The sequence below is a fragment of the Podarcis bocagei genome, assembly GCF_964188305.1.
Source record: "Podarcis bocagei genome assembly, chromosome: 2".
Lineage (NCBI taxonomy): Eukaryota > Metazoa > Chordata > Lepidosauria > Squamata > Lacertidae > Podarcis > Podarcis bocagei.
The window spans coordinates 90,107,594-90,128,937 of NC_138126.1; the positions used below are offsets into that span (position 1 = coordinate 90,107,594).

Consider the following 21,344-nt stretch of genomic DNA (forward strand, 5'->3'; position numbering starts at 1 on the left):
CAACAATGGGCTGGGTGTGTGTGTGTGTGTGCGGGGGTGGGGTGGGTGGTCCTATAAACTGAAATCAAATCCAGACAAGACAGAGGTCCATTTTATTTATCAGATCTCTCTTCTGCTAGGTGTCAGGGTGGTTTGCAAAATTAATACATGCAGTTATAAAACAATTGCAACCACGAAACAGGAAACAGGAAAAAACAGCTTCATATATAAAACAATGAAAAACAATTGCATACATACAAGTAGTTTAAATAGTTTTAATACAGATGAAAACTTGGATAAAGCTTGTTGGAAGAGGAAGATAAATGTGTGTGCCAAGTTGTTGAGTCTAGGAAGTGAGCTTCCTTGTGTATTGGGATGGGCACTCCTCTAGAAAAGGTAAGTTTGTGATTTTGGGGTGCTCTCTGGGACAGTGGTATGCAACAGAGCCTTCTCTGTGGTGACCTCTTGACTATTGGAATCCCTACCTTTTAGATGTGTGCATGGCACCATCTGCTTATATTTAAATGGCATACTAAGATGTGATGTTGGAAATAGATTCTTCCTCTCTCCTCGCAGAGATAGGCCGATTGCTACAAAGCACATTAAAACTCAGTTAGATTCTGCATCTGCCTTCATCCACCTTTAAACCAATGGTCCCCACAAAAATACGTAGGCTAGAATAAATCACAGACACCTTGTTTTGTAAATAAATAAAGATTTTACTTACAAAGTTTCAGTAGTTACAGTAAACAAGTCTCTGTCCATCAGAAGTAAAAATAAAGAAGAAAAATGGTTCCAAACAATTTAAAAGGAAAAGAATGTGGATTCATTACAAAAGGATCATGCGGTCTTTGTGTTAACAAAGACATGCAGGCTGTGTAAATCTCCTAGCTAGGAAAATTTACTTGCATGTATATTTTGTTGAGCTGGGAGCCATGCATAGCTACCAGCTTTTTCCAAGAAAGGGAGTATATAGGTACAACTGAGGTATGTAGAGAACTGGTCTTAACTGACCAACTAACTATGGGCTTTGGGTTGTGTATGCAGAAACCTGTTCAGTTGATGGAGCACAATTAAAGCTGTTTGAAATTATCACAAAGAAAAGCTACATGCAAGAACTAAACACATTAGGGTTAAAAACTACCATGTGCATTAGGTAATACAAGACAGACATGTTGAATTGTGGTGTATTGTCAAACCAAAGAAATGACAGCTGATATTCTGACCAAGCCACTACCAAGAGACAGTTCTGAAAACCTTCAAGTCAAGATGGGACTCTGAGTGGGTCGTTAATTGTGCATGCAATTGCTACATTTGCTTGAGAGGCAGTTTGTGGGATAACCAGCCTCAAAGAAACAGCATGCCTGAGTCTAATTAGTATTTGAATTGGTTTCTAGGATTCTAACAAGACACACCTTTTAACCCAAGCTTTGGGGAATACTTGGTTGGTTGTCTCACCTTGCAGTTGTTGATTTTTAATACAATGGAAACAATTCATGAAATACTGTTATGAATAGAGCACGTGTTTTCACAGCAGTGACACATCTGTTTGACTGTGTATGTCCTTGCTACAAGTTGCTTTTGCTTCTGTATTTGCTTTGTACAATTATCTTTTTTTAAAAATTGTTTCTATGGAATAAAAATAAAGCAAATCATTTCAGTGGGGTGAAAGTGGAGACCGCAGAACGCAGGTCACCTCCTTGTCCCTCTCACAGACAGATAGATGGAGCTTATCACAGGGAATGTTGTTCCACTTGCCCTTTGAGGCTTCATCTAAAGTAAGAACACAATGGGTCTTATAATTATATTTGTCGGTAAGTTGAACGTTATCTGGCGTCTCCCAGTTTCTGAAAAAGATAAAACAGTGTGAGTCACATACCAGCAGGGTGATGAGAGGGGACAGAGCTTGAAGTTGGGAAAGAAACAGCTGCTGGCATTGAATTTTCTGCACATTCTGAGCAGCAGGATCAACTGCAGGTGACTGCAATCCTAGGAACACTTTGCCTGGGAGGAAATCTCCCTTAAACACAGTGGTAGAGGTAAAGGGACCCCTGACCATTAGGTCCAGTCGTGACCGACTCTGGGGTTGCAGCGCTCATCTCACTTTATTGGCCGAGGGAGCCAGCGTACAGCTTCCGGGTCATGTGGCCAGCATGACTAAGCCGCTTCTGGCGAACCAGAGCAGCGCACGGAAACGCTGTTTACCTTCCCGCCGGAGCGGTACCTATTTATCTACTTGCACTTTTGATGTGCTTTCGAACTGCTAGGTTGGCAGGAGCAGGGACCGAGCAATGGGAGCTCACCCCGTAGCGGGGATTCGAACCGCCAACCTTCTGATTGGCAAGTCCTAGGCTCTGTGGTTTAACCCACAGCACCACCCGCGTCCAAACACAGTGGTACTGACTTCTAAATAAAGATGCCTAAGATTGTGGTGCATGTGAAGAAGAGAATATCACATTGACCAAAGAGGATGGTGCTGCTTTCACACAGTCCCAGATCAAACATCAAACATACTTGTCATTTATATTGAAGTACTATTTACTTCAATGGCTCTGGTGGCAGCAGGATCTATATTCTTCCTTCTCCATCCAAGTTTCCTGCTATGCCCTTCATGCTTTTATCTACCACCTAATAAATACAAATAGCTGCTGTTTAGATTAAAGACCAGGGGTGAGGAATAGGATATAACTAGGGGGTTGAATCCTTATCTCCTCCACCCACAGGCCAAGTGTGACAGGTGGGTAGGGCTGGATGCCTGTCAATCACCGGGCATCACAATGACATCATATGACCCATTGTTGGACACTAAAACCCTGACAATCAGCTGATCAAAGCACCACATACAGCACAGGGATACTGGCCCAGTCCCATTTTTATCGCTCCACACCTGATGGAAGAAGGAGAATAAACATGGGTGGCTTTTAGCCAAGCTGGCACTCCATGTAACATCCACCTCCATACAGACCATTTATACACTGGTCACATCAACACCCTACATTTAATTCTTTGCCATGGGTGCTGACAGCTGTTAGGAGATACTTAATACACCACAACTCCCAGGATTCTCTGGGTGAATCCATGACTGATAAAGTATAAGAGTGCTTTAAAGGTTTGGTTTGGTGTGAATATGTTGTTTCCTGTCCGTATTATGGGAAACACACTTCCAAATTTTTACTGCTGAAATTCTTAAAGCTTTCTGAGCCTCAGTCTCAATGTGTAAAGATAAAGGATGATGCATTGAGGAATTCTACTCACTGAAAGGTCAACTCTGTACCATCCACCCATTGCCACCCTGCTACACCCTCTGCATAATGCAAGCCAATCCACAGATTCTTCGTGGAATCCATTTTATAAATTAGAAAGTCCTAGACAAAATGAAAACAGAATCAAATTACTCCTTACCTACTGCCCAATATTTTTGCCAAGCACTTTTGCATGTTCTTTTCAGTAATATATTCATTTACATACACTGTTTATCCTAGTATATAGTTTTGTACACATTACAAGGATTGCATTGCAAAATTCAGAGAAATGCAAATCTTAAAGGATGTCAGCACTTTGGTTCACATATTGTTTCGGGAAGTGTGAATTTGGTTCACATATTGTTTCGGAAAGTGTGAACTCAATCCAGTTTCTCTCCTGTCTATACTTAAGTCTCAACTTCAGATCAGGGCATAGGACTGGCTTTTATGGGAAAGCAGTTCTCTGCCATCTGTTGTTTGCCTGCTTGCAGTAATTTCTACCTAGGAAGGAGAGGGTGTCCTATGCAACAGTCTCTGAATCTCCACATCTTAGATGAGAGAGTCAGGACAGGAGAGACTCACCTGTTCCATTTTGTTGTCAATTATCATCAGATCTGCACCCAGCCATCGGCAGAAGCTTCTGACCTCACCCCAATTTCCTGTTTTTATGGGAAAGTAATAGCATTTCTCCTGAAATGCTACCCATTCATCTGGACACACTGAAAAGCCTGCAAGATAAGGAGCCTTAAACAATATATCCCACAGCAAGTGCATCCAAAATGTTCCACTGGTCATTCATCCGATATTTCTATGACTGGTGTCACATACTACATGAACATTCAGCAAATGATACAATATCTAGGAGTTTTTAATCATATGATAGTTAATCACATGATAGTGTGACAGCAGAGACATGGGGACCGGCTCCCTTTTGGAAATCCAAAAGGGGTATTTAGGTTTACCATTCAACCCACATACCCCACTGACCTTAAGATGGTGTGCCGCTTTCCTCACAACTTTCACCATAATGAGGAAGAAGTCAAGAAAGACATCAGTGCAAGTATTTCAGCTTACCAAGTAGAAAAATCTCCCCTCTCCTCCCCCTGCACACTGTTCTGGGGTTCTTACAACCCTCCAGATAGGATTTCTGATTTTCTCATATATTATGAAGTGAGTTGCAGTAAGTATCAGCTAATCAGCAATGATTTTAAACTGATGCATTTCAATAGTGTGATTCAGCTGCAAAAAAAAGGGGGGGAGGCTAAGGCAATCTTCAGCGTCATTAACAGGCCTATAGTTTCCAAGGCATGCGAATTCATAATCCCACTTTATTCTGCACTAGTCAGACCTCATCTGGGTAACCATGTCCAAGAAGGTTATAGAGACAATAAAATGGGTTCAGTGAGGACCACTGGCTAATGAAGATACAGTGGTACCTCGGGTTAAGAACTTAATTCATTCTGGAGGTCCATTCTTAACCTGAAACTCTTCTTAACCTGAGGTATCGCTTTAGCTAATGGGGCCTCCCGCTGCCGCCACGCCACCGGAGCACGATTTCTGTTCTCATCCTGAAGCAAAGTTCTTAACCTGAGGTACTATTTCTGGGTTAGCGGAGTCTGTAACCTGAAGCGTCTGTAACACAAGGTATTTCTGTATTTAGGGATGTGGAAAATAAATAAATAAATGAAGAAAGGAAGGTGTAAACTAAGAACTGGGTATATTCATCCTGGTTTGATTTGGTTAATTGGGGGGATTGGTGGGGAAAATGTGGCACTCTTCCAATACCTGAAGGGCTGTCACACAGAAGCTCATTTTCTGCTGCCTCAGCAAGCGGGACCAGATCTAGTGAGCTGAAGTTACAGGAGGAAAGGTTTTGGCTGAACAACAGGAAAACATTCTGCATGGTAAGAGTAGTTTGGCAGTGGAACCAGCTTCCAAGGGCGGTGGTGGGCTCTCCCCCATTGTAGGTCTTCAGTTAGAGGCTGGAGAGTCATCTGCTATGGATGTTCTAACTCTGGATGTCCTGAGTTGAGTAGATGGAGGTGGCCTGAGGCCTTCATTCACTCTATGATTCTATGGGAGGTGGCCTGAGGCCTTCAATCACTCTATGATTCTATGTTTATTTTGTCCTCAGATTTCTGTAGCTGAATGCAGGTTGTCAATGTATACTTTTAAGAAAGGAATCGTGTGTGTGTGTGTGTGTGTGTGTGTGTGTGTGTGTGTGTGTTGGAGTTTTTAGACATTTAAAACGTAACATGGCTGTATGCAATTGGCATTTCTTAAATAAAATGAATTGAGAGGTGTTAGATATTTAAAAGATGGGTGCATGCGTGCCATGCTTTAAACGTGCATCATGCTTTAAGCTTCACAGAAGTAATAACCAAAAAAAGTTTAGCCTTCTCCAGATATGGACTTACATCTAACAGATGTCATCATGAAAGCAGCTTTCACCATGATAAGGGAGCAGAGCAGCAGAAGTGAGAAGATGCTGACGGGTTTCCTGACGAAAGGTCCCCACTTGTCATCCTCAAATGTATACAGTGCTGCAAATAAAGAAGAGTAAGCCACCTAGAAGCTGTAGGAGCGTCAGAAAATTTCAGGAACTAGAAATCTTGCAGGCAAGCAAGAGGCATTAGCACAGTTCAAGGACAAATTCCAGCCAGGAAAAGCAATCAAGGATGCTAAAAAGCAGGGACTGTGGCCTGGGGAGGAAGCATGACTCCGTGAGTGTCCTGAGGGCCGGGCCACATTTGACCCCCAGGCTTTAGGTTCACCACCCATTTTAAGGGATTACAGTTTGAATTGAAAAAGTCTGATTCTGTCAGGCTGCTGCCAGCAACTCCCATGGCCGGTTTGCCCAAGAACATATAAAGAAGGCAAGGAATGTTCTTGCCATCCGCTTTTTATTCAGTATTTACAGAGAGAGGCTTTAGAACCCAGCCTCTTGGATAATGGCGTTGTCCCAAGTGAATCTCCACACACACACCCCATCTCTCCCACTTCCTTATTCGTCATCCTCATCACCTCTACAGGTGCTGACAAGTGCCTTTGAGCTCTGGCTCTCCTACTTTCAAGGCTCGACGGGTTCTGTGTGTGTGTTTGGAATGCTTTCTAAAGACACTGAGTCCATCTGCTGTCACCCTCTTGGTATTTCCTCCTCCTCCTCCTCTCCCATTATTTCTCAACTTTCCCCCTCATCTGCCTCTGAGCTATGACCTCCCTCAAATCCCTGTTGTAATTCTAAACAGTCCTCCTCTTCTCTGGAAGAGTCAGGCTAGGGAGGCAGTCTCCACCATTCCTCCTCTGCCCAGTCCCTGACAGTTTCATATATTGCACAAGCATATTCCCAGAGTTTTCCAAGCACATTAGAAAAGTTTGTAATATCATTTGTCAAGTTCATTGAACCTTTCACCTGCTTCTGCTTTCCCTCTGTTGTCTGGTAGCCTTCTCATCTGTATGCCAGAAAACCCGATGTACTCATATTCTGGCTCAGCATTCTCATATCCCTGGTCCAAAATCATTGAGTCTACAGAGAGGAAAGAGCACTTTTAAGAGACTGTCTGCTTTGTGACTTTCTGGATGAAAGGGTCTTGCTGCACCCTGAATGGGTGCACATCCAGCCCTCTCTTTCTACAGTGCACATGTAAGAAACTGTAACACAAACCAATGAGAATATAGCCCTTTTGGTGGCTTCTGTGGGTTAAACCACAGAGCCTAGGACTTGCTGATCAGAAGGTTGGCGGTTCAAATCCCCGCAATGGGGTGAGCTCCCGTTGCTCGGTCCCTGCTCCTGCCAACCTAGCAGTTCGTAAGCACGTCAAAGTGCAAGTAGATAAACAGGTGCCGCTCCGGCGGGAAGGTAAACAGCGTTTCCGTGCACTGCTCTGGTTCGCCAGAAGCGGCTTAGTCATGCTGGCCACATGATGCAAGAAAAAGATTTTTGGTACCTATAATGACAGGGTTCCCTGGCCAGAACCCCCTTGATATGATGTTATATCTCCTTGCAGACACAGATAAGTATGTGACCTAGCGGGTAGCACTTTTTGCAACTGCTGCTAGGAAAATTAGAGCAAATTATATAGCCAAGATAGCCATTAACTGTAAAGGAGATGAATATATTTGATCCCATCTATCTACCTCAGGCTATGCTCTATCTTTGTCACCAAACTGAGTATAAATTGCACACTGTATTAATTGATACTGTTTTTAACATTAGTGACCATGTGATGATTTTAGCTTATGAATTTTATTGTTTAATGTGTTTACTTGTACATTGGGGTACTTTTATAGCTTTGTTTAGAGTATGTAATGTTTTAATAATACAAATGTTTTAAGTCTTTTTTTACCAATTCAGTATAATTTATTTTAATTGTCAAATAATTCTGTGTACATTGCAGCAGCCTTTGGCTATGTGCAATAAAACTGACTGAGACTGAGACTGGACCTAATGGTCAGGGGTCCCTTTACCTTTACCTTTTCCCCTACATTTATAACATTTATGTATTGCATTTTATTAAGAGCGTATTAGTATAGGCAATACTAGGGCTACCTTCTGGAGCCTCCTGGTTTGAGTGAAATGTCTTTGGGGGATAGTGAGACATAAGCCTTGGAGAACGTGAATCAACTAGTAATATGGTTGCTTTAATCAAGTTTCTTTCCCCACCCCCATCACTAGTCCTGACCAATGTTTCAGGTCAGCCTCTTCACTTTGGCAAATATTTCTCCCCAAATTCAGTTTAATGTATTGATTTACTTTTTGGAGGTACCAAGAGATTCCAGATATACTAAGCTGCTCCTTTTCCAGTCAATTTGATGGCTGCTGACTAGTAGTCTCCCTATAGACATTGCTTCTAACTTTTGCCCACTGTGGGACAGGGGTCCCACCATCCAGCCCTCACTCTTGAAAATTGAGCCCTTTGGAACACATATCTAAAAATAGAGGAAAAAAGTTTCGATATATAAGAGCTGACACTTTTTAGCAGATATACATTTTAAGAAAGTTTATACAGCAAGCCAAACGTTAGCAAAAAGCAGCTGACATTAACTAAACTGTAGTGAAAAATGTGACTGTTTCTTACAATGTTTCCACAATAACCTCCAAGTTCTGCAGCAAGAAATTTTATTGCTCTTGGAGAACTGTGGCTACATGGCATAGTGCACAGAGTTGCAAATTTCACTTCGGAATAAGACACCTTCCCTAGGTAAGGGCACCTACTTTATTTTGCTTCTGTTGTGTGAACATAACACCTTATTACAGAACCGGAGCAACCCTTTGAGAATTTCTTCTCATTCTCCCCGTTACCTGCTTTTGTAGGTTCAAACTCCGAGTGCACTTCCTCAGTGTGGGATATTTTCTCTGACACATTGTCATTGTAGTATTCTTCATTCTGATAGCCGTCATCCATGGTAGGTTAAGGCTGCTCCAAGTCAGAGTTCTTGGGGCAGATGCTACACAGCCACTTGTGCTTCCTTTCTGTCACTATCTGCTTCTATCTAGCAAGCCACAAATGAGTCAGGCCCCTAAATGCCCACCCCTAGCACCACCTCGCTGCTTGGGGTAGGGGAAAGTCTTCTTGTTTACTTGGTAAAAGCCAAGGGAAAGCACAATTTGTTGTTCTGTTTTTCCCCCCTTGTGCACCTCCCTTGCAACGATGCTGTGGACACTTTAAAGCATTGCAGTTCTGCAACTACGTAGCACTTAAAATGTAACATGCCTTACTTTGGTTCAGAATGTGTCCCTGCTGTCACAGTCACTTCTCTGCTGGGAGAAAAGTTGTGTAGTCTCCTAAAGCTATATGGATGTGCTTTGCACTTAAGTTCCTGTTTCCACAAGCCAAACACCTCCTCAGAAGTGGCTCTTATTAGATGGAAGCAGTTTACAATTTAGTTGTTACAATCACCATCAAGTCATTTGTATCATGAGTTGCACCTCCTACCTACTCAGCATCTGATTACAGGAAAAGCTCAATTTGTTCCAAGATAAGTTTCCAGCTTTTGGTGGTGAATAAAAGCCATCCTATGCACCCTTATCAGTAGATCAAAAGACCATGAGCAAAAACTCTGTTAACACTGGTAGAAGTCTGCAATCCTATGTAGGCTTTAGTAAGAATGCATAAAAGTGGTTATTCGTTACGTTCCATGACTTGTAATCTTATTTAGTAATTTTTTAATGAACTGCATGGGGAGAGGAAGGAATTAGTACTACTGTACATTTGAGAGTGATCAAGCAGCATATACAAGAATCCACTCTTGGAATTGTAAGTACAGAATAATAGAATCATTGAATCAACTGTAACTTCTCCCACTTTTAAGAAGCATCAATTTGACGGTTTTTATCCAAAATGAGTTATGATGCAAGATACCACTTCTGGAGGCTCAGGCAGCCTCAGTGGCTAGAGGTGCCTTTTACCAACTGTGGCTGGTTCAACAGCTGCAACCATTCCTAGACTGGGAAAGTGTGGCCACATTTCCTCAAGGCAATGGACTATGTGGGGCTTCCCTAGTCACTTGATCCAGAAACTGCAGTTAGTGCAAAAATGCTACAGCACAGTTGCTGCCAGGGGTGAGACTTTGTCAGCATACAACAGCTGTACTCAGGGATCTGCCCTGGTTGCTGATTTGCCACCAGGCCAGGTTCAATGTGTTACTATTAGTATATAAAGTCTTTAATAACTTGGGCCTAGTTTACCTGCAAGATCACCTTACCCCATATATGTCCACTTGACCACTTCGAACTGAGGAACTGCCACTGTTACAGGTGCCACATAATACCCATCCTGCATTTGTAAAACTGTTATTTTAGTGTGGCAGCACCTATACCTTGGAACTCCCTTCCTATTGATATCAGACAGGCACTTTCACAGCGCTCTTTTCAGCACCTGCTAAAACATTGTTTAGTGAAATCTACCCAAATATCTAGAATGCTGTTGTGCTTTTTGGTTTATTGCTGGTTTTAGTTTTCTGAATGTTTTAAATTGTTGTTTTAATTGTTATTACCAATAAATTTTATTGTTTTATTCTTTTTGTAGACAACTTTGAAGTTTTTTCCACTATCCAAGAATAAATTTTATGACAAAAAACTAATAAATTCACTTACATCTTTATAATAATAATAATAAAAATAAGCCCAACAATTCAATGCTATTTGGAAGAATGTGAACACTATTACAGTCACACAAAATGGACTGTGCACAGAACAGGAACAACACACTAAATGAAATTGAGAGAGAGACAGACAAAAACATCCTTAATGGAATTACTTTATGGAATTTATTAACCAGGTAAACAATTCTTCAAAACCATTAGCATCTTCATTGTATGGAATGATTTGAAACTGACTGGTTCAGATGAGATTTCTGCAATAAAATATCTTTCAACAGTATATTCTTGGTATTTTAGTTAATTTATTTTACCATTTTTTTAAAAAGGAAAAGAGAGAGAAATCTTAGTTTGGGGGTGACATCACTTTCCTCGCTTCTCAGGGCAAACAGGAAACACTGTGAAGGACCAGTTATGCTGAGGGAAAGCCCTGTAAGAACAGCTCTTGGAATAACTATCAAAGGAGTCTTTACAACTCTTAGATATTTTCTTCAGGTGTGGAGACAAGTATTCAAAGAAGAAACATGGGCAGTGAACAGTGTATTTTACAGAAGCAGGTAAAGCTCTCACCGGTTCTGGTGTGTTTTACCCCTGCCCTTGAGCTTTTTACTTAAAGTGCTTCATTTGAAAGTCTGAGCCACTCTTAAGCAAACTGGTAATGTAATTTGTGGGTTTCACTTGATTTGCTAAGGCAGCTGCAGCTCATTCCTAGAGGCAAGACAGCAAGCAGACTGCAAAGTTAAATTATAACTGATAGGCACTAGGTAAGAAGCAGCAACAGAATGAGTAGAGACAATTTAGCTCATTCCAAAGCTGGCAGCCTAGCAATAACCTTTCATCCGTGCTTTTCTAGTGGTAATGTCAGAGGGGTAACAACAAAACAAATACAACAGCATGAGAGGAATCTTTACATCAAATTACATAGCTCATATGCAAACCAAGACTGTGTTATCTCTTGGCTAGGAACGTGAACTGCATTCCCTCTTCAAGCCTTCACCAAGAGTCAAGCAACAAAATTAAGGGTAGATTTCTGGAAGCAGAAGTGGTCCTGTGTAATCAGTACAAATGCTGTAGAAACATTTACCATCAGTATATGGGACACAGTCACTTGTTCCGATGCCACTTGGTTCTCCCTTACCATGCACAAAGCATGGTCAGGGTAGTTATTTTAGGATACTGTCAAAGTGTGTGTATATATGCATATGCATATACATGCACACAGACACACAGACACAAACAATCCAGATTAAATCAAATGAAGCAGTCAGCGGCCATCCAGGGCTTTGTCACGTGCTATTACTGACTCATCAAATTTGATCATGAGGGTGGTTCCCTTGTGCCAGTGGGCTGTCACCTTGGCAGGGAAGCCGCTGCAAGTGAGCATAGCCTCCACAATGCCAGCTGTGAAGGAAGCACAGTTGAGTGTGCTGTTCTCCTTGGGAACAGAAATGTAAGTATTGATAAGAGGCTCCTTCTCAATGATGTAGTAAGTCTTGTCATCGTCATTGGCTTGCTCCAGCTTGTCAGCCTCCTTCCCAAAGAGCGCCTTCCATACGGTAACCTTGATGAACAGGAGAATGTTGATGACCTTGGTTTCTCTCTTACCATTTTTCTCCCGCATCACCAACACATCCAGGATACGAGCACCCACCTGCTGACCTAGCTCAGAAAGTTTGTTCTGAAGCTCAGAAACAGAGTAGACCCTGTTCTGACAGTACTGCACAATCTCAGAAAACAATAATGAAAAGGCACTGAGGCTAACATCAGTCTTGGGTCGGGTGAGTGACCGTTCAAGGATAGCAGACTTTCCACGGGTAAAACGTGCGTCCATGATGCTATTAAGAAAGAAAATTAAAAGAGTAATAAGCACCTTTCTAGAATTCACACAACTGCATTTCAAATGGGGCACTACTTTATATAGCAACTTCTAAATGATATTTATTTTGCACGGGAGGACAGACATATAAGCTAGTACAAGGAAGTGGATAGGATGCTGAATCTGGGTATTGCCAGTCTAAGTTTAAATCCCTACTAGGTGACTTTGGGCTAGCCATCACCTCCCAGCCTAACACAATTCATAGATTTTTGTGAAGGTAAAATGTGATAATTCCTATAAACGTATAACATTCAGATGCTTGGGAAAAGCATTCAGTAAAACCACAATATAACAAGATATGCATATCTGAGAAAAGAGACAACCAAAATAATGATGCTTGATCACCTTCTCTACAAAAAAGGGCCGAGTAGTTCATAGCTAGTAGTTCGTAGTTAAGCCTAGCAGCCCCTGAAATGGTGACAGTGACTTACAAAGATAACAAACTTGAAACTCCAGGATCCTTTAGTCTATGCCACAAATGGAAACTTATTATTGCAAGCCTCTTTTTATCCTATGTGAATTGAAGTTCTGTGAAAGGATTACCAATTTAGGACTCCTGCTAATTGCAGTTCCCGGGGCTTGGGAAAAGACATGTCCGATAAGCCATATATCAAACCTGTTTACATTTATAGGCCAGATACGAGACACAACCCCACTTTGCACCACGAAAAAGCTGCACCTAGGACGCCACCAGACCTTTAGAGGGGACCTTTCCCCTCCCACTGTTCCTGCAAACCAGGAGGAATCACGGAGATTAAGAGGGGAAGGCAATAACAATAATGCTTCCTCTGCCTCCCCGCCAACTTTTACTGAGCCCAAATGCTCTTCATACCTCTTACCTACTGTGTGAAATTATCACTCTTTCGCAGCGATGTTCACCTTCCGCCTGTACGGCAATCTTTACGGCCGCTGCAAAAGGGGAGGGGAGAAACGAATGCGTTTAACGGAAGTGGCGAAGACTCGGAAGCGTCACCATGGCAACGAAACGGGGGCCTAGGCGGTCTTGCGACCATCGTTCCGTGAGAATGAGCTAAAACGGAGCGTTTCCTCGGAGCGCGAGTTGAACCTAAGGGAGTATTATAAGGCTGGTAATAACAACCTGCGTGTCTTTACCAAACTGCGGAAGAAAACAGGGCTTGGTAGAAGTTCAGCGGCAGAGGTTGTGGCTTGGAAGGTTGAGCGATCACCGTGGAAACCTGTCATGTACTCTATGGTTATCACACGATGAACGCCCGGCTGGATTTCCGGTCTCGTCTCTATGGCAAAAGGCAGTTATACGCATGCGCCCCTCGTTTCCCTGTTTAAAGGGAAGAGTACTGGTGAGGTTGTGGTTAAGGCAGCTTTTCTCGCTGGTTAGAAAAAATGTAGAGAGGCATGGTGTGTGCTTTGTGCCCCTCTAGTGGCCAGCTGGCATTGTAGTGATTTCAGCGCGGGGTGCGGGAATAACAAAAATATAGAGAGAGTAGAGAGTCTTGTGGCATTTTAAAGAGAAACAAACGTATTCTGGCATAAGCATTCGTTCTTACTATGCCGTAGCACATTGGTTACAGTCTTTAAGGTGACTCAAAACTCTTAGGTTTTGCTGCATCAAACACACAGCTGACCTCTCTGGAAATGGTTGCAGTGGTTTTTAAGTGATTGAAACACGCAGTTACTTTGCATTCAGTAAGTGGAAGGAGCATCCATACTTTCTTTTAGGGTTGGCCATGTCTGAAACTTACAAAGTCTGAGGTAGGTGTTGAGTTTGTTGGCATCTGAGCCAGTCCCCCCTCCCAATTGTAGGCAGCTTTTCTGTCCATCTAACTCCCAAAAGCTGTTTTTGGTTGGAAGCGCACCGTAGCTGCAACATTCCAAGATGTATTTCAAATTCAGATTCATCAGTGGACTGAAGTATATTGGGAAACACTTCATGTACCTGGAGAAGGATAGAGCATTGTTTCATTTGTGAAGGTATTCCCACCTCTGCTCCTCAAGAAAGAGAAAATCTTCACTAATTATTAGCAGAATATTAGACTGGGGCATCAAGAAGAATGGATCAAATTAAGTTTTTTCTTTATTTTTAAAGATTCTGTGCTTCGTGATCATCATCTTTCTCTGGTGTCTGGTATTTATACACTATTCAAGGTGTTGGCTCTAACATATAAAGCTCTAAATGGCCTAGGTCCTACATACTTCTTGAGGCTTCGTCATATGATTATTCCTGCCCAGTAGTTAAGGGTCATCAGATGGTCCTGCTGTGAAGCCAAGTTACTCCTCACAAGAGGGTTACAGTGTAGGGCTTTCATAGCAGCATATTCTGTGTGGCAGCTGAAGTGCTGAATTGGTGCCTGAAATCAGTAATAGCCTGCTTTGGATGAGGACCAATAATCTGAAGCACAATTCTGACAAGATGGAGGTTTTGAGGATTCCTGTTTAATTTTCTCAGGGAGAAGGTGCTTAGCCTGTTCTGGATGGGACAGTACTCTTCGTACAGGACCAGCTTTGCCATTTTTGGATGCTCTTATATTCAACTTTAATCAAGCCTCCCAAACCCCTGGATCCAGCAAGGGTTTTTTTTTTTTTAATAGAAATTTTATTGCATTTTTTCCAGATAAAAATAACCAGTCAGATATACAAAGAAACAAGAACAGCAAGAAAAAAAAGAAAAAAAAGTCATTTCAGAACTTATTTCAGTCATCTATCGGACTTCCCCACATCTCCCACAATGCATTCTTAACAATAAAGTTATCAGCAAATTGTAACCTTGTTTCATGTGTTTCCTTTATACTTTCAAATCCTTGTATTTTAAGTTTAAATTACTTATTATCCAATTACCTTATAACCAAATATAATATCGTTTTAGACATTTAAACGTTTGATCTTTTCATCAGTATTACCTAATTTCAATATTCTCAACTCTCATTGCTGGAGCTAACCTTTCCTAATCATGCGAGTTTTTATAGTTCATATAACTTATAAAATTTTTGCAAATAGTCCTTAAATTTTTTCCAGTCCTCCTCCATTGCTTCTTCTCCCAAATCTCGGATTCTGGCAGTCATCTCGGCCAATTCCATATAGTCCATCAATTGCGTCTGCCACTCTTCCAGTGTGGGTAAATCTTGAGTCTTCCAATGTTTTGCGATAAGGATTCTTGCTGCTGTAGTTGCATACATAAAAAACGTTCTATCCTTCTTTAACACCTTTTGGCCGACAATGCCCAAGAGAAAGGCCTCTGGTTTCTTAGGAAAGGTGTACTTAAACACATTTTTTAACTCATTGTAAATCATTTCCCAGAAGGCCTTCACTTTTGGACAGGTCCACCATAGGTGAAAGAATGTCCCTTCAGCCTCCTTACATTTCCAACATTTATTATCAGACAAATGGTATATCTTAGCAAGCTTGACTGGGGTCATGTACCACCTGTATATCATTTTCATAATGTTTTCCTTCAAGGCATTACATGCCGTAAATTTCATACCGGTGGTCCATAACCTTTCCCAGTCTTCAAACATGATGTTGTACCCAATGTCTTGAGCCCATTTTATCATGGCTGATTTAACTGTTTCATCCTGAGTATTCCATTTAAGCAGCAAGTTATACATTCTTGATAATAACTTAGTCTTTGGTTCTAACAGTTCTGTCTCTAGTTTCGATTTTTCCACCTGGAATCCTGTTTTTTTGTCCAACTTAAAAACCTCATGAATTTGGGCATAATGAAACCAATCCTGCACCTTATTCTTTAGTTTTTCATAGCTCTGCAATTTCCAATTATCTCCAATTTTTTCTACTATTTCCCAATATTTCGGCCAACCAGCCTCCATATTGGGTTTTTTCCGAGCCTTGGCCTCCACTGGTGATAACCACCTCGGGGTCTTGCTTTCTAATAAGTCTTTGTATTTTGTCCAGACCATAAATATTGCTTTTCTGACAATATGATTTTTGAACATTTTGTGTGTTTTTACCTTGTCGTACCACAGATAAGCATGCCATCCTAACGAGTTATTAAAACCCTCCAGATCTAGGACATCAGTGTTCTCTAACAAGAACCAATCTTTCATCCAGCAGAAGGCTGCAGCTTCGTAATATAACCTTAAGTCTGGCAGGGCAAACCCCCCTCTTTCTTTTGCATCAGTTAGTATTTTAAACTTTATTCGGGGCTTTTTGCCCTGCCAGACAAACTTTGAAATGTCCTTCTGCCACTTTCCAAAACATTCCACTCTGTCCACGATCTGTAAGGTTTGAAACAAGAACAACATCTTTGGCAATACATTCATCTTTATAGCTGCAATTCGGCCCAACAAGGAAAGTTTCAATCTTGACCAAATTTCTAGGTCTTTTTTAACTTCTGACCAACACTTTTCATAGTTATCTTTAAATAAGTTCAGATTTTTGGAAGACAAGTTGACCCCCAGGTATTTCACTCTTTTAACCACATTTAATTCTGTTTCCTTCTGAAACCCATCTGTTTCTGAAAGTGTCAAGTTCTTTCCCAAAACCTTGGTTTTTTGTTTATTCAACTTAAATCCTGCCACCCGACCAAACTCCTGAATCAATTCTAAAACTCTTTTTGTACTAGATTCTGGCTCCTGTAATGTTAAAACCAAGTCATCTGCAAAGGCTTTCAGTTTGTATTGTTTTGCTCCGACCCGTATTCCTTGTACCTGCCGGTCCTTCCTAATCATGTTCAGGAGTACCTCCAGGACCGAGATAAATAATAGGGGGGATAGGGGGCACCCCTGTCGTGTTCCTTTTTCGATTTGAAACTCCTCTGTCACCACATTGTTCACTATCAACTTAGCTTTTTGTTCTGAGTAAATTGCTTCTATACCATTTTCAAACCCCCGTCCCACTCCCATCCCTTCCAAGTTTTTCTTCATAAACTTCCAAGAAATATTATCAAAGGCCTTCTCTGCATCAATAAAAATTAGCACTGCTTTAGTGTTAATATTTGTTTGCAAGAATTCCAGAATATCAATAATGTTCCTGGTATTGTCAAACAAATGCCTGCCTGGGAGAAAGCCCGCTTGGTCCTTATGAATTACTTCATTTAGTACCTTTTTAAGTCTACTTGCCAAAATGTCTGCAAATATTTTGTAATCCACATTTAGGAGAGAGATGGGACGGTAGTTCTTAAGCTGGGTCTTTTCAGTTTCCACTTTGGGTATCAATGTGATGAAAGCTTCTTTCCACGTTTCCGGTGCCCTTCCTCCCCCCATAATCTGATTGCAAACCTCCATTAATGGTTGTATCAAATAGTCCTTTAACGTCCTATAGTACTTGGAGGTAAGTCCATCTGGGCCTGGAGATTTACCCAACTGCATGTTCTGAATGGCATCCTCAATTTCCTGTTGTGTTATTTTGTAGTTCAAGATTGATTCCTTCTCCTGCGATAGTTCTGGTAAACCATTAGTTTTTAAAAATTGGTCCATCTCAGACACTTCCTCAGGCCCTTGTGTGTACAGTTTTTTAAAATATTTCTGGAAACACTTTCTAATTTCAACTGGTTTCTGGATATTCTTCCCTTCAACCTCTAGATTGGTGACATAGTTTAATTTTTGTCTTCTTTTCAACTGCCATGCTAGCAGTTTCCCACATTTATTCGCTGATTCAAAGGATATTTGTTTCATTTGTTTAATCTTCCATTCCACTTCTTGATTTATCAATTTCGTGTATTGTGACTGATGGAATTTGATTTCTCTCAGAATCTCTTTTGATTTTGGTTTTGATCTCAATTTTTTCTCTCCGTCTCTTATCTTCTCTAATATCTTATCCTTTTTTCCATTCCAGAGTTTTTTCTTAATCGTGTTCTGTTGTATCAGAAACCCTCTCATTACGGCTTTGCTTGCGTCCCAGATTATTCTTTTTTCTACTGAGGTGTTCATGTTAATTTCAAAATAGTCCTTTAAAGCTTTTTGGGCCTTCTTTACAATCTCTTGATCTCTTAGCAGGTTGTCATTCATTTTCCATCTGAAGGAACCGGGTGAAGTAAATCTCATTTCCATTTTCAGAGCGTTATGGTCGGAGCAGGTCTTTGGGCAGATTTCCACTTTTATAGTCTTAGGTGCCAGCCCTCTAGTTGTCCAGATTTGGTCGATTCTTGTCCATGACTGGTGGGCCTCAGAATAGAAAGTTCCATCTTTACCCAGTGGGTTCCTTGTCCTCCAAATGTCAATCAAGTCCATATTGTCTGTCAGTTCAAAAAAGGTTTTAGGTAGTCTGCCATCCTTGGTTAGATTTTGATTTTGTGACTTATTCATAAAAGTAGAAACCACCCCATTCATATCTCCCATCAAAATGATGTTAGAATAGTCCAGATAATCCAGCAGTGTCTCATGCAGCTTCTTGTAGAATTCCGATTTCCCCTCATTTGGTGTATAAATTCCTACTATCAGAACTTTTTCTCCTTGTGTTTGTATTTCAATTGCCAGGGTTCTTCCTTGTTCGTCTTTAAACAAAAATTTCGGTGACAAGTTCTCCTTTGCATAGATCACCACACCTCTCTTCTTAACTCTGTCCGATGAGATAAATTCTTGGCCAAGTCTTTTGTTAATTAACACTTTCCTGTGGAGTCTAGTCACATGTGTTTCCTGCAAGCAAATTATGTCCAGGTGTTCTTTTTTCAAAATATGGAAAATCCTTTTCCTTTTCTCCGGGGAATTTGCGCCATTAATGTTCCAACTATACAGCTGCAGAGACATCCTGAATCAATCTGTTGTTTCTATTATGGGGTGTCCTTCTTTTCTTCCGAGCCCGAGGGTGTAGGTATTGGTGCTATTCCAGGAAGTGGCGGTGGCCAAGGAACTACTGCTCCCTTCTGTAGGTCTTCTCCGTGGTCGTGCAGGAACTTCTGGTTGTCTTCTATTGTTTTAATTTTAACTTTCTTTCCTTTGTAATTAAAAGATAAACCTTGAGGAAACTCCCACCTGTAGGGAATTGCGTTACCTCTCCATAGTTTTGCTAAGTCCGTGTATACAGTCCTGAGGTCCAAAAGTTGTTTTGGGATATCTCTGTAAATTTCCGCTCTTTTGTCCTGGATGTCAAGTGATTTCTTAAAGTGGAGGTCTAATATTTTGTCTCTCTCCTGTTTAGTCCTCAAAATAATCAGGCAGTCTCTAGGTCTGTCCTTCTTTGCTGCTCTTCCCAGTCTGAACGCAGTTGTTATTTTAAAATCTTTATCTTCTTCTATACCCCAGAACTTAGAGAATTCTGCTGTCAAGTAGCCAATCAGATCTTCTTTCTCAAGCTCTGGAATAAAGCGTAATCTTAAATTATTTTCCCGATTTCTCAGTTCCACCATAGACAGGTAGGCCTGCTGGTCACTTATGTGCTTGTATAGTGGCCTTACTTCTCCTTTTAATTCGTCCACTTTCTGATTTACTTGGTCTGCTTTTAAATTTGCAGCCTCAGCCAATTTCCGATTCTCAGATGTAGCTTCTTTTAAGTTCCCAATTGCTTGGGAATGTTGTGCCACTTGTTCAGATAGTTTTGTAATGGAGGATGTAGCTAAGTCAATTTTTGCTGTTTGATCATCTACCTTCTTATTTAAAATTGCAAATTGTTGTAGCATTTCATTTAGAAGAGTGTCAGATCCTCCAGCAGCCATATCCTCTGTTGTTGGCTGTTCAGCTTCCAATACAGCTGAAACAGCTTCCTTTAACACAGCTGGGACTGATGATCTGCGTGGCTGAGAAGTCAAAGTTGTTTGCACAAGTTGGCCTTTCCCTGCTTTTGCTTTTGCAGATCTTGTTTTCGGAGGGCCACTCATTCCACACCTGTCTATGAGTCAAGGTCAAATTGTCTGTAATCCCATGGGAAAAAAAGTTCCTCAGTGTAAATAACAAAACAGCAAAGAGTCAAAACAAAGTTAGTTCCCAGGAGTTTGTAAATCCCAAGTTCCACTAGAGGGAGTATTGTTAAAGTTCAGGAAAGAAAGAGAAAAGTTTAGCCGCCATTGAAATCCCTGCAGCTAAATAATCTAACAATAGTCCTTAAGTCTTTTTCCACTTACAGAACCCTTCCCAGATTGCCACAAAGTCTCATCCAAAGGGTGCAGGTTACAGTTGTTTAATTGTATCTTCCAGAAGCGCCCCAGTGTAACAATTTCAGGTATATATTGTATCCGCAAAGTCAGCTCTTTTCCCTTCTGTCAGCCCGAGGTTTGGTTCTTAGGTTTTTAAAGTCCACAGAAGGAGGAGAATTCCCAGTTTTTAAATCAAGACAGTAATGAGAAAAAACAGAAAACTTGCCTTTCCTTTCAATTGCCAATTCCACCAACGCACAATACTTCCAAATTTGTAATCCCTTTCAGCTGCTTCCAGCTTGTCAATTTCTTTGCCTTTGATCTTTAAGCATTGCCGGAAGACGGACTTCCTTTTTTTCGTCTCCCGCTTTCAGCCAAATTCAAAAATTTTATAATCCAAATTAGAGTAGTTCTTACTCACGAGTAGATGATTTAAGATCCAATTTTTAAGGAAGAAAGGTCAGCGCTCATCAGCAGCAGCCGCGCGGCTTCGCTCCCGCAGAAAGAGCGATGAACTCACAGCACCGCTTCCCCTCCGTGCTTCCGGAGCCCCTTACGGGGTCCCTTCTTCGTTTTGGGGGTCGCTCCAGGTGCCCGCCGAGTCCCACGGCCACGGGCTCACTCTGCCCGTGGTTTTTCTTAGTGGATCGTCGCTGTGCCGTAGCGAACGATCCTTTTCTGCGGAGCCCCTCTTCAGAGACTGAAGAGGACCGCCATTGCTTGTTTCGCGCCGCCTCCGGAAGTCCAAAATTTAGTCCTCAAATAGAGGACATATCAGATATTAAACTGATAAGAACAGATACTACACTTGATCTTAGCCAAAAGGCCGAGAAGCGATCCAGCAAGGGTTAAAGCCAGACAGGCCATTAAGAAAACAAAGGGAAGATGATGAGCCATTAAGAAAGCAATGGAGAGGGGGTTCTGTCCCAGATGGTAAATGGATGGGACCCTCCTCTATTGCTGAGAAAATTAGAAGAACAAAAGTCAGAGTTAAGAGTGGGCTATGATGTGACCTGGGGGGGGGGGATGTTGCAGGTTGCAAAAGGCAGCAAACTAGAAGATCAGAGCACAATGGTTGATTTCTGTTTGAATGAAGGCTGTGGCTATGGGAGAAACAAAACCACCTTGGGGTGTTCATGCTGTGACCCCT

General features: G+C 41.5%; 2 protein-coding genes across 5 annotated transcripts; both read right to left on the minus strand.

Moving 5' to 3' along the window:
• Positions 1-73: 73 nt before the first annotated feature.
• Positions 74-9,589, minus strand: LOC308579976 (C-type lectin domain family 6 member A-like). 2 transcript variants are annotated; one of them, XM_081181074.1, is made up of 6 exons: positions 8,524-9,589; positions 6,634-6,747; positions 5,639-5,764; positions 3,804-3,949; positions 3,235-3,344; positions 74-1,826 (listed from the first exon to the last, which is right to left on the minus strand). In XM_081181074.1, the coding sequence occupies exons 1-6, from the start codon at positions 8,624-8,626 to the stop codon at positions 1,637-1,639; spliced, it is 789 nt and encodes a 262-aa protein (XP_081037200.1). In that variant the 5' UTR covers positions 8,627-9,589; the 3' UTR covers positions 74-1,636. The 2 variants fall into 2 exon arrangements, with proteins under 2 accessions (XP_081037200.1, XP_081037201.1); XM_081181075.1 differs by lacking the exon at positions 6,634-6,747.
• Positions 9,590-10,475: 886 nt separating this feature from the next.
• TRAPPC5 (trafficking protein particle complex subunit 5) lies at positions 10,476-13,435 on the minus strand. Of its 3 annotated transcripts, none has more exons than XM_081181079.1 (2): positions 13,039-13,435; positions 10,476-12,154 (listed from the first exon to the last, which is right to left on the minus strand). In XM_081181079.1, exon 2 carries the CDS (start codon positions 12,148-12,150, stop codon positions 11,584-11,586), a length of 567 nt encoding a protein of 188 aa, XP_081037205.1. In that variant the 5' UTR covers positions 12,151-12,154; positions 13,039-13,435; the 3' UTR covers positions 10,476-11,583. The 3 variants fall into 3 exon arrangements, with proteins under 3 accessions (XP_081037205.1, XP_081037204.1, XP_081037203.1); XM_081181078.1 differs by having other exon boundaries at positions 13,028-13,434; XM_081181077.1 differs by having other exon boundaries at positions 13,035-13,420.
• Between the last annotated feature and the right edge of the window lie 7,909 nt (positions 13,436-21,344).